Here is a 14,785-nt window from a genome sequence, read left to right as displayed (position 1 = left end):
CATCCTCAGGATGTTGCAGAATATTTTAAGTGGGGAAAACTAAGACATCTTATATAAATAGGAATTTTTTTTTTACTAAAATAGACAAAATGCAATTATTTATGCTAAAATTAAGATTATGATTTAAAAAGTTCATCCATCCATCCATTTTCTACCGCTTGTCCCCTTTGCGGTCGCGGGGATGATTTAAAGTCAGTGACTAAAAATACGTAAATAGCTCTTAAGATTGGGGAAATTTTTCGAGATAAAATTGGCAAATAATTTGCAGAGTGCATGTTTACTTTTACCGTACATCATACTTGAAAAATATCTTGTCCCACTTGTCTCTTTTTTTTCTTCAGCACAACCTCAAGCGTGTGACTGGACGTTTATTTTTTCATTTTGATAAAGTGTTTTAAAACATACTATTTAAATTTAAATAGTTGGGAACACTTTAGTATGGGGAACATATTCTAAGTAACCAAGACTTAATTTAGAGTTATTTGGACACGAGGGGAACATATTCTGAGTACCCTAACCTTAACCCTAACCTTATTGAGGGAAGACTCTCAGTTAATGGCTTACTGGTTGTATAATAAGGCCATGCAGGATAAGGCATTAATAAGTACTTAATAATGACTCATTAAGAGCCAATATGTTACTAATTTGCATGTTAATAAGCAACTAATTAATGGTGAATTTGTTCCCCATACTAAAGTGTTACTAAGTAGTTATTTGTTATTATAACAAATAACTAATTTCTGGCCAAACAGCTTCATAAGCATTGGCTACAGATACTTTCCTGATATAAGATTATTTTTCTCGTGTAAAAATTGCCAATTAACGTTATTTTTGTTTTGAGGAAAAAAAGGTAAGAAATGGTTGCTTAAAATGGGACTTTTTGTGCTTTCTTGTAATGTGTTTTTTGCAGTGCAGGCGGCGTACGTCCAAGCTTTCCTAATTGATCTGAGGTGGCCAGATGTCCAATTATAGGCAATTTAAGAGTGTCCAATTAAGCTAACATGCATGTTTTTGGACATTGGTGGTAAACGAGGCAGACAGCACATGCTCCGTCGTGCGACCGGTTGGAAAATAAGAAGTAGTTTTTTTTACCTGAGGGCACAGACGCAGGATTGAAGGGAGCAAAGAGTTCCGTGGGAGGCTGCAGGCCTAGCGACGGATCAAGGGTGTTAGCAGGGGAGGCCGGGGTCTGCAAAATGAGAGTAAACACTCTTAATAGTTCGACGCCAGACCTGAATTGCGAATGCGTGGCTGCGGCTCACCGACGGAGAGGTTATGTCAGGAGGCGTCGACATGTCTCCGAAAAGCTCTAATTGGTTGATGTTCTGAGAATCACAAAAAAGCGCACACTTGAAGTCAGTCGGGCATGATTGTCCAGCTGATGCTGCGATGTCATAAACAGCCTGGAGCGGGTCAGCATGCCAACATGCACGACACACTGCGTGCGACGAGCAGGTGGCAACCTACCTTGGCGACTGTGGAGGCAACGGACAGGAGGAGGCATGAGAAAGGGGATGGCAAAATGAGATGAAATGATCATGATGACATACCTACCAAAGTGATATCAGTCCACAACAAAATGCACCAGCAGCCCCCTGTGGGCCTCTCATTAAGGTCCTCCTATTGTGGAGCATCAGCTATGGGTCTCGCTATCAAAAGACACCAGCTGTTCTATTTGATCTCAATCTATTCTACATCCCTCTTTCTTTGCATTAATAATATCTCAAGGCCAGCGAGAAGCGAAGCAAACTATTTTTAGTTGTCAAGAATTTTAAGGCCTTGAATGCACGGTCCAAGATTTGCATAAATCGCAGATACGGATAATTTCTCCAGAGATAATGAATGTTCTTAGAATATCTTCTTGCTCTCTCTCCGTGTTCACACATAAACCTCAAGTCTTTAAAAGACAAAATTCCATACAATACATACATACATACATACATACATACATACATACATACATACATACATACATACATACATACATACATACATACATACATACATATATATATATATATATATATATATATATATATATATATATATAAAAACATATACACACATATATATACACACATATGTATATAAACAGTTACAAACATGTATATATACACACACACATACAAACATATACCGTGCTCATATATATACATATATGCACATATATGTATATACACACATATATACATACATATATGTATATACACACATATATACATACATATATATATATATACATATATATATATATATATATATATATATATATATATATATATATATATATATATACATATATATATATATATATACATATATATATATATATATATATATATATATATATATATACATACATATATATATATATATATATATATATATATATACATACATATATATATATATATATATATATATATATATATATATATATATATATATATATATATATATATATATATATATATATATATATATATATATATATACACACATTTATATATACACATATATACACATGTATATACAGGTTTACACACAAATATGTACTGTATATATACACGTATACATACACATATGCAAATATACAGTATGTATATACACACACATAAATACATATATATCTATCTATAGATAGATAGATATAAATACATACAGTATATATCTATATATACACACATGTATATGTAGCTATATATATCTCTGTAGATATATATCCACATAGACATAATATATATATATATATATATATATATATATATATATATATATATATATATATATATATATATATATATATATATATATATATACATATACACAGTATATATATATATAGTCGAGGTTTCTGTAGATATATATCTACATAGACACACATATACTTAAGAGTTGTTGTACACACACACACCCATATATATATATATATATATATATATATATATATATATATATATATATATATATATATATATATATATATATATATATATATATATATATATATATATGGGTGTGTGTGTGTACAACTCTTAATGTTGTACAACTCTTAATGTTGTACACACACACACCCATATATATATACATATATATATATATGGGTGTGTGTGTGTACAACTCTTAATGTTGTACAACTCTTAATGTTGTACACACACACACCCATATATATATACATATATATATATATATATATATATATATATATATGGGTGTGTGTGTGTGTGCGTGTGTACAACAACTCTTAATCGCTTAAAAAAAAAAATATCCCTCTTTTTTTCTTCCAAAATCTGTCCTGTCTAGCCACTTTAGTAAATGTTTGGTGAAGTTGTATTAAGTAAAAACAGTTTTCTTTTAAATAATATATACATTTATCAGAGCTGTTTATCTTTTTTTTTTATGGAGGAATGTAGTTAACCATATTAGCACCCATTAAAAAAGTATTGATTTTGAATTTATAAAACATTTTTGAATCGAGAATTGTGTGTGTGTATATATATATATATATATATATATATATATATATATATATATATATATATATATACAGTATATATGTATAAATAAATATTATATACATACATATATAACACACACACAGATGTAATATATATATATACAGTGTATATATATATATATATATATATAGTCGAGGTTTCTGTGTTTTTTTCCTGACCTAACGTGTATATATATATATATATATATATATATATATATATATATATATATATATATATATATATATATATATATATATATATTACATCTATCAGAAAATGGAATCAGTGCGCGTGGCGCTTTACATTTATGGTCCTGGATGCTGATTTAGCCAAAAAGGAACGAAGGGTTGCAATGCTGAGTTATGGGCTCTTGCAGCTGTGGAAGAGATGAAGATCGCGCAGCAACAAAATAAAATAGATTATCACGATAACCCCGGAGAACAATGTAATTGAAGGTGCAAATAAACTAATACCATTTCCTCAGAATCTCATTTAGAGATGATAATGTATTCTTCCTAGTAGTGTTAGTTGCTAATTTGTTGAAGCGAGTTAACATTGTTTGACAGTTAATTAAATCTGTATTGGAACGTGTGAGAGAAATTAAATTGTGGCATAGCGTCCAAAATACAATAGTGACAAACTGATTGGTGTGCCAAGCTTGTGGCATCGTATTAAAAAAGTCGTAATTGCTGCCAAAGGTGCATAAACAAAAGCAAAGGCTGTGAATAAATATGTAAATGTGATTTTATTTGCTTTATTAGTTTTTAATAAAATGGCAACATTTAAAAAAAAAACTTATGATATTGTCATTATAGGGTATTGTCTGTAGAATTTTGAGGACCAAATAAATGAATTCTATTTTGGCACTGTATGTTTACTGTTACTAGGGGCCCTCTGAGGGCAGCCATAACTGCGATGTGGCCATCAACGGAAAAAAGTTTGACAGTTTCAGAAAATTGAAAACGATCGTGTTTCCTCAAAATTGTCCAGCAAAATCCTAGATGGTTGACATACCCTTGTAAAGAACATAATGTCATGGCTGTCTTGAGTTTCCAATCATTTCTACAACTCTTATTTTTTTGTGATAGAGTGATTGGAGCACATACTTGTTGGTCACAAAAAACATTCATGAAGTTTGGTTCTTTTATGAATTTATTATGGGTCTACTGAAAATGTGAGCAAATGTGCTGGGTCAAAAGTATACATACAGCAATGTTCATATTTGCTTACATGTCCCTTGGCAAGTTTCACTGCAATAAGGCGCTTTTGGTAGCCATCCACAAGCTTCTGCTTGAATTTTTGACCACTCCTCTTAAAAAATTGGTGCAGTTCAGCTAAATTTCTTGGTTTTCTGACATGGACTTGTTTCTTCAGCATTGTCCACACGTTTAAGTCAGGACTTTGGGAAGGCCATTCTAAAACCTTAATTCTTGCCTGATTTAGCCATTCCTTTACCACTTTTGACATGTGTTTGGGGTCATTGTCCTGTTGGAACACCCAACTGCGCCCAAGACCCAACCTCCGGGCTGATGATTTTAGGTTGTCCTGAAGAATTTGGAGGTAATCCTCCTTTTTCATTGTCCCATTTACTCTCTGTAAAGCACCAGTTCCATTGGCAGCAAAACAGGACCAGAGCATAATACAACCACCACCATGCTTGACGGTAGGCATGGTTTTCCTGGGATTAAAGGCCTCACCTTTTCTCCTCCAAACATATTGCTGGGTATTGTGGCCAAACAGCTACCCATCTACGCAAAAACCATAGGGGTGATGAAAGGATGGTCAGTTCCTGAGAGCTGTGGCCTACCACCATGACCCCGCACTCCCTTCCCTCTGTTGCTAGATATGTCGAGATGTACGTTGTAATATGTATATGTGCTTTACTATGGAGGTTTTTTCCCACTCCAGACTGGGCCCCCTTAGGAGCCCAGTCTAGATTGTATTTTTTTACTCATCCTTCCCCAGCGTTTTACCTTTTTCCCATCTTTTACGGGGCGCCTAGTGGCGACCCATCAGCGTTCCTGTTCTGTAACCCTGTACACTGTGTTTGTCTAATCTTGAACTGGTTTGTGCTGAAAACTACGTTTCGTTGTACTTGTGCATTGACAAAAAAGACCTATCAATCTATCACAGAACTTTCCTGCAGAAGTTCTTATCTTTGTCAATGTGAAGTCCATGTGGATGGCTACCAAAAGCGCCTTATTGCAGTGAAACTTGCCAAGGGACATGTAAGCAAATATTAACATTGCTGTATGTATACTTTTGACCCAGCACATTTGCTCACATTTTCAGTAAACCCATAATAAATTCATAAAAGAACCAAACTTCATGATTGTTTTTTGTGACCAACAAGTATGTGCTCCAATCGCTCTATCACAAAAAAATAAGAGTTGTAGAAATTATTAGAAACTCACGACAGCCATGACACTATGTTCTTTACAAGTGTATGTAAACTTTTGACCGCGACTCTATTTGTCATTCATATCGTTTAAAACAGGGGTGTCCAAACTTTTTCCACTGAGGGCCGCACACGGAAAAATTTAAGCATGCGGGGGCCCTTTTGATATTTTTCATTTTCAAACCTTAACAAAATATATGGATTTTTTTTTTTTTAACCTTTAGGGCTCCCGGGGACCTTAAAGGGTCTCAGTCATTAAACTGTTAAAAATAAGTAAAATTATTATTATTTTTTTTATTTAACGCTTACAGTAAATCTTTATATCAACTTGAGGTTGATATAAAGTAAAAAAAAAAAAAAAAAAAGGTTTAATGGCTTTTCTGTCAAAGACAACTTTGTTTTTTATAGTAAAACTGAAATATGCAGTATTGAGTAATTAGAGCCCTAAAAGATCAATAATGCAGGACACCATTGATTTTAATTATTTCATATTTTTGAGTAATCACAGTGAAAAGTTAAATGGAATCCTACTAAATATATTTGGGATCCAAAAGGTCCCCCACTCATAAAGTGATACATTTTTATTAGTTTTTTTTTACTTTTAACACTTAAATTACGAGATCAACTTCAGATATATCTGTCCATTTTACGTTTGAACAATTATTTTGTTTGTATTATGCTCTTTTGTCATATAAAACTTTGATGTTTTTTTATGGCAACCACACAATATATGCAATATTTTTTCCACATAAAACATTTTAAAGTGATATTTTTTTAAGTAATAATTCATTATAACATAGATTTTTAGTCTTTTTTTTTTTTTTAGCAATGGCAAAAAAAAAGAAAAATAAACAAAGACAAAGGAAAAAAACAGCCTGCATGGCAGCTTTGTGTCAACATTGCAACTTTTTATTGTTAGATTTCACCTCATTCCACTTTTTTAAAATGTTTTTTTAAATTTTTGCAATATTATTTATTTTGCAATTTTTGCAGAATGTGTGGCGGGCCGGTAAACAATTAGCTGCGGGCCGCAAATGGCCCCCGGGCCGCACTTTGGACACCCCTGGTTTAAAACGACTTCCTTTCTCACCTTTTCTATCATTTGTCTCCTAAAACTCTTATACAGGTGGTGCCACTCCAATTCTACTTTTGGTTGCTATGCCAACAATAAGGTTACATGTTTTATTCATAAAGGGGTCAAGAGTAAGGGGAGGGGTTGCTCGCCGGCAGAAAAAAGTGCGGTGAAGATGACAGCGGGGGCGGCGAGGTCGTTTGGGGAAGTTTTAAACACCAAGACAGCAACCTTACCTGAGAATTCAGGCCTAAGTCTATCAGATCGACCTCGTGATGCTGATCCAGATGTTCACCGAGTCCCGGCTTGGGGGGTTGCAGATGACTATGAAGATGATGGTGATGATGATGTTGGTGGGGATGGTGGGTGTTTGGATGCCCGTTCTGCAATCACAACCTCAGTGTTAAAGCGATGGCGTGTGGGATGAGGATGAGGGTGCAAACTATATTAGCAGCCTCTCACATGAGGCTGATTTAAGAGGGCAGGTGTTGCTCCCGCCAGGTGCTCTCATATAAACACACAGGAGATTTCAAGAGGTTTAAAGATCATCCCTACCTTCGGTATAAACTACAGCCCTGAGCTCCTTCTGTGTTTCTCTAAATCCTCCCCACTGTGGTAATTACCACCGTGAGGCACTGAGATACATCTTCATCTCTGCTCTTTTAAGAATATTTAAACATTAAAGTAATAAAACAATGCTTTATTGGTATTTTTTTTGTTGTTGCTGCCATAAACAGCCGGCTAAAGCAGACAATAAACTAGCCGTGAATTAGCGCAGACTGACACAACGAACGCGCTATAACCACACTGACGACTCCAAAAACGTATTATGTCTGAATTTGTTTGCAATTTGCAATAAAATGTGGCTAGTAGCCGCCTAAGAAAATCACCTTGTGTAAGAAATTAGCCGGTGAATGGTCTATTTTCGAGCTTATTTCATATATAAGGCGCATTGGAGTATAGGGCGCATTAAAGGAGTCATATTATTAATATTTTTTTTCTAAATGGAAAACACTTCCTTGTGGTCTACATCAGTGGTCCCCAACCTTTTTGTAGCTGCGGACCGGTCAACGCTTGACTTTTTTTTTTTTAACATAAATAAATGCTTACGGACTGTATCCCTGCAGACTGTATTGATCTATATTGATATATAATGTATATATTGTGTTTTTTATGTTGATTTCATAAAAATAAAAAATAAAAATAAAAATTAAAAATGTTTTTTTTAATTTTAATTTCTTGTATGTAGACCAGTGGTTGGAGACCACTGGTCTACATAACATGTAATGGTGGTTCTTTGGTCAAAATGTTGCATAGATGATGTTTTACAGATCATCTTCAAGCCGCTTTCTGACAGTCGCTTCCGGATGCGTCGTTTTGTGGGCGGTCTTATTTACGTGGCTCACCTTCGGCAACGTCTTCTCCCCGTCACCTTTGTTGTAGCGGTGTAGCTTGCAAGGACGGGAGTGGAAGAAGTGTCAAAAGATGGCGCTAACTGTTTTAATGACATTCAGACTTTACTTCAATCAATAACAAGGCCGGAAATGTGCCCCGTGAAAAACCGTCCGACCGGAACTCTCTAATAACTACAGTTCCTTGGGTGAATAATGTGAACTCACTACACCGGTATGTTTTAGCGTTTTCATGGCGAGTTTACTGACAGATATAAGTAAGAACTTTACACTACTTTATATTAGAAATGGCAACAGCGGAGGATGAATGTCCCATAACAAGAAGATAGAGAAAAAGAAGAAGCTTATCGACTACACAGGCGGACACACGCAATTTTTCAGCACTTTTGCAGATCCCAAATAAAGATCGGTACGTACCACAAAAAAAGAGAAGTTGCTTTTGCATAATATTGCGAAACAAAACGCCAGATAATATGTCTTACCTTATACACACACCATTAAAATACTTGTATGTTTAATGCGCCGACAATCCATCAAGCGGTGCGGCTTCATAGCTTACCAAAGTCGTACTAAAACATTTTGATAGATTTTTGAGCGCCGTGTGTAACGTTGTATATTTTCAATGGAACATATAAAATGTTGGTGTTTACTTGAGTCATACTGCCATCATATTGCAGTCTACACGTATCTCTTATGTTTGACTGCCATGTACTGGTCACACTTATCATTACACCATGTACCAAATAGAGTTGCTTCGAGCTCGGTAAGCAAAACCAGAATTATTCCGTACATTAGGCGCACCGGGTTATAAAGCGCACTGTCGAGTTTTGAGGGGAAAAAAAGGATTTTAAGTGAGCCTTATAGTCCGCAAAATACGTTAGGTCGCAACGTTCTACATGATTAAGATAGCTACTTCACAGCTACAGTACATGACGGGATAGATGGCTCGGTGCTACATGAATTGGGTGCTAGCTTAATGATAAAAAGCCTAATGGAAGGCTTGATGCTACATAATTGGATAGTTAGCTTAATAATAAAAATCTGAACACTGTAGATAGCTAGATGCTACATAATTGGATAGAAAAATGTATGTTACATGGCTAAAAATATATCTAATTGCTACATTGCTAAATGCTATTGGTAGTTAGCTTAGTGCTATACATGGCTGGACAGGTAGCTAAATGCTACATAGCTAACTGGACGGATAAAGACTATAGATGAATAAATAGAAAAATGCGACATAGCATACATAAGATTGGTGCGTAATGGCTTTGTGGTTAGCTCAATGCTACATGGCAAATTATTGGCTTAAAGCTACATAAATATCAATCGTTAGCTAAGTGCTGAATGGTTTAGTGGATGGTGATGCTACATAATTGAATAGATTAATGCTACATAACTGGAAGAACAGCTAAATGTCACATGGCTGGTTGGATAGCTTAATACTAAATAGCTAACTCAATAGATAAAGGCTGTAGGGCTAGATGAATAGTTCAATGCTATTAATAACCGTGAGCTAAGTGCTAAATGGTAGGGTAGATGGCAACGCTACACCAACTAATAGATAAATGCTAGAGTACATGGCGGGGTAGATGGCTTCATGCTAAGTGACATAGTATATAGCCAGTCAAATGCTACACAGCTGGAAAGACGGCACAAGGCTTGTTTGATAGCTTAATAGCTAACTAAAAAGATAAAGACTGTATGAATAAATAAACAGCAAAATGCTACATGGCATAATTAAGCTACTTGTGTAGCTAAATGCTGTATGGCGGGATTAATGATACATAACCGTTCCATAAGTGCTATATGGTGGGCTAGCTAGCGACGCTACATATTTGAACAGGTAAATGTTGCATGGCAGGATTAATAACTCAATGTTATTAATAACCGATAACAGTTAGCTAAGTGCTAAATGGTGCTACATAATTCAATAGATACATGCTACACTGCAAGGTTGATAGCGTAATGCTAAATGACGGACGACATATGTAAATGCTACACAACTGGAAATCCAGTCCAATCCCCTTCATTAATATAGTATAATGTAAAAGACAATAAACGTGTCAGAAAGTTCTGCACAGTAGTTAAAATACACATTTAATGTCTAGTGTAAGAAACATTTGACTTAAAAAGAAAAGAAAATAGACTAAGATCACACAACTCTGACCTAAATGGTACATGGCTGGTTGGATAGCTAAATGGACAGATAGAGGCTTTGTCGATAAATAGATAGCAAAATGCTACATCAAGCTAATTGTGTCACGGCTATATGGGTAGCTAAATGCTACATGTCAGGCTCAATCGCTTGATGCTACATAACCGTTAGCTAACTGCTAAACGGTGTGGTAGATAGCTTCATGCTAAGCCAAATTCTACACAACTGGAAAGACAGCTGATTATCACATGGCTGGTTGGATAGCTTAAAGCTACAAAGCGGGAATGATAACTCCATCCATCCATCCATTTTCTTCTGCTTATCCGAGGTCGGGTCGCGGGGGCAGCAGCCTAAGCAGAGAAGCCCAGACTTCCCTCTCCCCAGCCACTTCGTCTAGCTCCTCCCGGGGGATCCCGAGGCGTTCCCAGGCCAGCCGGGAGACATAGTCTTCCCAACGTGTCTTGGGTCTTCCCGTGGCCTCCTGCCGGCCGGACGTGCCCTAAACACCTCCCTAGGGAGGCCTTTGGGTGGCATCCTGAGCAGATGCCCGAACCACCTCATCTGGCTCCTCTCGATGTGGAGGAGCAGCGGCTTTACTTTGAGCTCCCCCCGGATGGCAGAGCTCCTCACCCTAACTCTAAGGGAGAGACCCGCCACCCGGCGGAGGAAACTTATTTTGGCCGCTTGTACCCGTGATCTTGTCCTTTCGGTCATAACCCAAAGCTCATGACCATAGGTGAGAATGGGAACGTAGATCGACCGGTAAATTGAGAGCTTTGCCTTCCGGCTCAGCTCCTTCTTCACCACAACGGATCGATACAACGTCCGCATTACTGAAGACGCCGCACCGATCCGCCTGTCGATCTTCCCTCACTCGTGAACAAGACTCTTAGGTACTTGAACTCCTCCACTTAGGGCAAGATCTCCTCCCCAACCTGGAGATGGCACTCCACCCTTTCCCGGGCGAGAACCATGGACTCGGACATGGAGGTGATGATTCTCATTCCAGTCGCTTCACACTCGGCTGCGAACCGATCCAGTGAGAGCTGAAGATCCTGGCCAGTTGAAGCCATCAGGACCACATCATCTGCAAAAAGCAGAGACCTAATCGTGCAGCCACCAAACCGGATCCCCTCAACGCCCTGACTGCGCCTAGAAAGTCTGTCCATAAAAGTTATGAACAGAATCGGTGACAAAGGACACCGATTTTGAATGATAAGTCATTGGTGCGTAAACAGCTAAATGCTATTGAGTGAGATACAATGCTTAGCGCTAAATGTAATGCTAAATGCTAAATGACAGACTACATAGCCAAATACTACACAACTGGAAATCCAATCCAATCCAATCCCCTTCATTAGTATCGTATAATTTAAAAAACAATTGAAGTTTCATAAAGTGCTGCACTGTAGTTAAAACACACATTTGATGTTTACTGTAAGAAACATTTAACTTTAAACAAATACATAAAAGGAAAGAACATAGACTAAGATCACACAACTCTGACCTAAACGGTACATGGCTGGTTGGATAGCTAAATGGACAGATAGAGGCTGTGTGGATAGCAAAATGCTAATTGTGTCATGTCTATATGGGTAACTAAATGCTGCATATAGCAGGCTCAATCGCTTGATGCTACATAACCATGAATTGATTAACGTGGACCCCGACTTAAACAAGTTGAAAAACCTATTCGGGTGTTACCATTTAGTGGTCAATTGTACGGAATATGTACTGTACTGTGCAATCTACTAATACAAGTCTCAATCAATCAATCAACCGTTAGTTAACTGCTAAATGGTGTGGTAGATAGCTTAATGCTAAATGACAGACTACATAGCCAAATGCTACACGACTGGAAAGACAGTGGATTGTCACATGGCTGGTTGGATAGCTACAAAGCGGGCAGGATAACTCATTGGTGAGTAAACAGCTAAATGCTACTGAGTGAGATAAAATGCTTAATGGCGGAAGAGATGGCAAGATAAGACGCTAAATGCTACACTGCTAGATACTTAGTTCATCAATTTGTGCTACATATCTGAATAGATTTATAATTACTACACCTAACTAATATCTAAACGCTACATACTAGCGTCTCCGTGACCATCATTATCATCTCTGTGGTGTGGTCCAGTATTCCCTTTATTTCGTTCCTTTGTCCTCATGCGTCCGCCAGCTTATCAATTAGCCATCTCCAACGGGGAAACTGTAATTACCTGCGCACGTGTTCCCTCTAGTAATTAATTCAGCCTCTATAATTAATGCCATCTTGCTGAGCCCCTGCTGAGTGACTGATCACAACAGCAAACACACACGCACACGCTGATGTCGACTCACACCCGGCACACAAAGATAATAATCGGCCGGAGATGTCGGTAAAAACGACCGCGAGGTTGCAAACGGTGTTGATTCAGCACTCCCATTGGGTGCAGGGTCAAGGGCTCGGTAGATTGGAACAGGCTGGCGAGTGTGTGTGTTTTATCGATCCGTCCCCTGTTTAAGATGGCGACACAGTAAATAACAGGAGGGGCTGCTCGGGACGCCGGGTCAGGCTCGAGACCGGGGCGCTATCATTTCCTTGGGAAAGTTGCAATGATGTGCTTTAAAAGACGCCATCCGCCATCAATCCTGCGCCGTGCCGACGGAATAAAGGCTAAATCCACTCCAGAGCTTCTCTGCAGGTAATCACTTTCCCCCCCCGAAACGTTAAAAGCAACACAGCAGCAGCACGGGGCGACCAGGCAGAACACATCCAATTGCAAAGTGCATTATTTCGACATTGTTAAAACGCCACGGGAGTTCTCGTTGTTTATTTTGCGATTTACTCAGTGGGTTATTCACTCACAGTGCACAGGAATCTGAAGCGTGACACCTTTACTGCTTCAACCAGGTAATAATCGTTATTCAGTTCTGTGTTCCAAGTTCAATTATTTTTTTCAAGTTTGATTGAGTTTTGCAATAAGAGTTTTTTAAGGTACACAGAACCAATTAAAGGCCTACTGAAATGAAATGTTCTTATTTAAACGGGGATAGCAGGTCCATTCTATGTGTCATACTTGATCATTTTGCGATATTGCCATATTTTTGCTGAAAGGATTTAGTAGAGAACATCGACGATAAAGTTCGCAACTTTTGATCGCTGATAAAAAAGCCTTGCCTGTACCGGAAGTAGCGTGACGTCACAAGTTGTGGAGCTCCTCACATCTGCACATTGTTTACACTCATGGCCACCAGCAGCGAGAGCGATTCGGACCGAGAAAGCGACGATTACCCTATTACTTTGAGCGAAAATGAAATATTTGTGGATGAGGAAAGTGAGAGTGAAGGATTAGAGGGCAGTGGAAGCGATTCAGATAAGGAAGATGCTGTGAGAGGCGGGTGGGACCTGATATTCAGCTGGGAATGACTAAAACAGTAAATAAACACAAGACATATATATACTCTATTAGCCACAACACAAACAGGCTTATATTTAATATGCCACAAATTACTCCGCATAACAAACACCTCCCCCCTCCCGTCCATATAACCCGCCAATACAAATCAAACACCCGCACAACACACTCAATCCCACAGCCCAAAGTACCGTTCACCTCCGTAAAGTCATACAGCACATATATTTCCCCAAAGTTACGTACGTGACATGCACATAGCGGCACGCACGTACGGGCAAGCCATCAAATGTTTGGAAGCCAAAGCTGCGTACTCACGGTAGCGCGTCTGCTATCCAACTCAAAGTCCTCCTGGTTGTGTTGCTGCAGCCAGCCGCTAATACACTGATCCCACCTACAGCTTTCTTCTTTGCTGTCTTCATTGTTCATTAAACAAATTGCAAAAGATTCACCAACACAGATGTCCAGAATACTGTGGAATTTTGCGATGAAAACAGACGACTTAATAGCTGGCCACAATGGTGTCCCAATATGTCCGCACAATCCGTGACGTCACGTGCAAACGTCATCATACCGAGACGTTTTCAGCAGAATATTTTGCGGGAAATTTAAAATTGCACTTTACTAATCTAACCCTGCCGTATTGGCATGTGTTGCAATGTTAAGATTTCATCATTGATATATAAACTATCAGACTGCGTGGTCGGTAGCAGTGGCTTTCAGTAGGCCTTTAAACTTGTATTCTGAGGTAAAAGATAATCAGGACTCCTCTTCCTTCTATCCAGGAGATCGCAAAAAGCCGCTGCTTGACCAGGGCTCAGAAAATCGGCAGGGACTCCTCCCACCCCCA

General features: G+C 37.9%; 1 protein-coding gene across 1 annotated transcript in view; it reads right to left on the bottom strand.

Moving 5' to 3' along the window:
- LOC133644585 (disabled homolog 1-like) overlaps window positions 1-14,785 on the bottom strand; it is a 201,379-nt gene that overhangs the window by 26,915 nt on the left and 159,679 nt on the right. The window contains 3 exon segments of the mRNA XM_062039195.1: window positions 1,093-1,189; window positions 1,263-1,325; window positions 7,207-7,353. Of these exon segments, the coding sequence (XP_061895179.1) occupies window positions 1,093-1,189; window positions 1,263-1,325; window positions 7,207-7,353 (307 nt within the window).

The sequence above is a fragment of the Entelurus aequoreus genome, linkage group LG27, assembly GCF_033978785.1.
Source record: "Entelurus aequoreus isolate RoL-2023_Sb linkage group LG27, RoL_Eaeq_v1.1, whole genome shotgun sequence".
NCBI lineage: Eukaryota > Metazoa > Chordata > Actinopteri > Syngnathiformes > Syngnathidae > Entelurus > Entelurus aequoreus.
The sequence above is the reverse complement of the archived record's forward strand: the minus strand, read 5'-3'. Positions and strand labels throughout refer to the sequence as shown.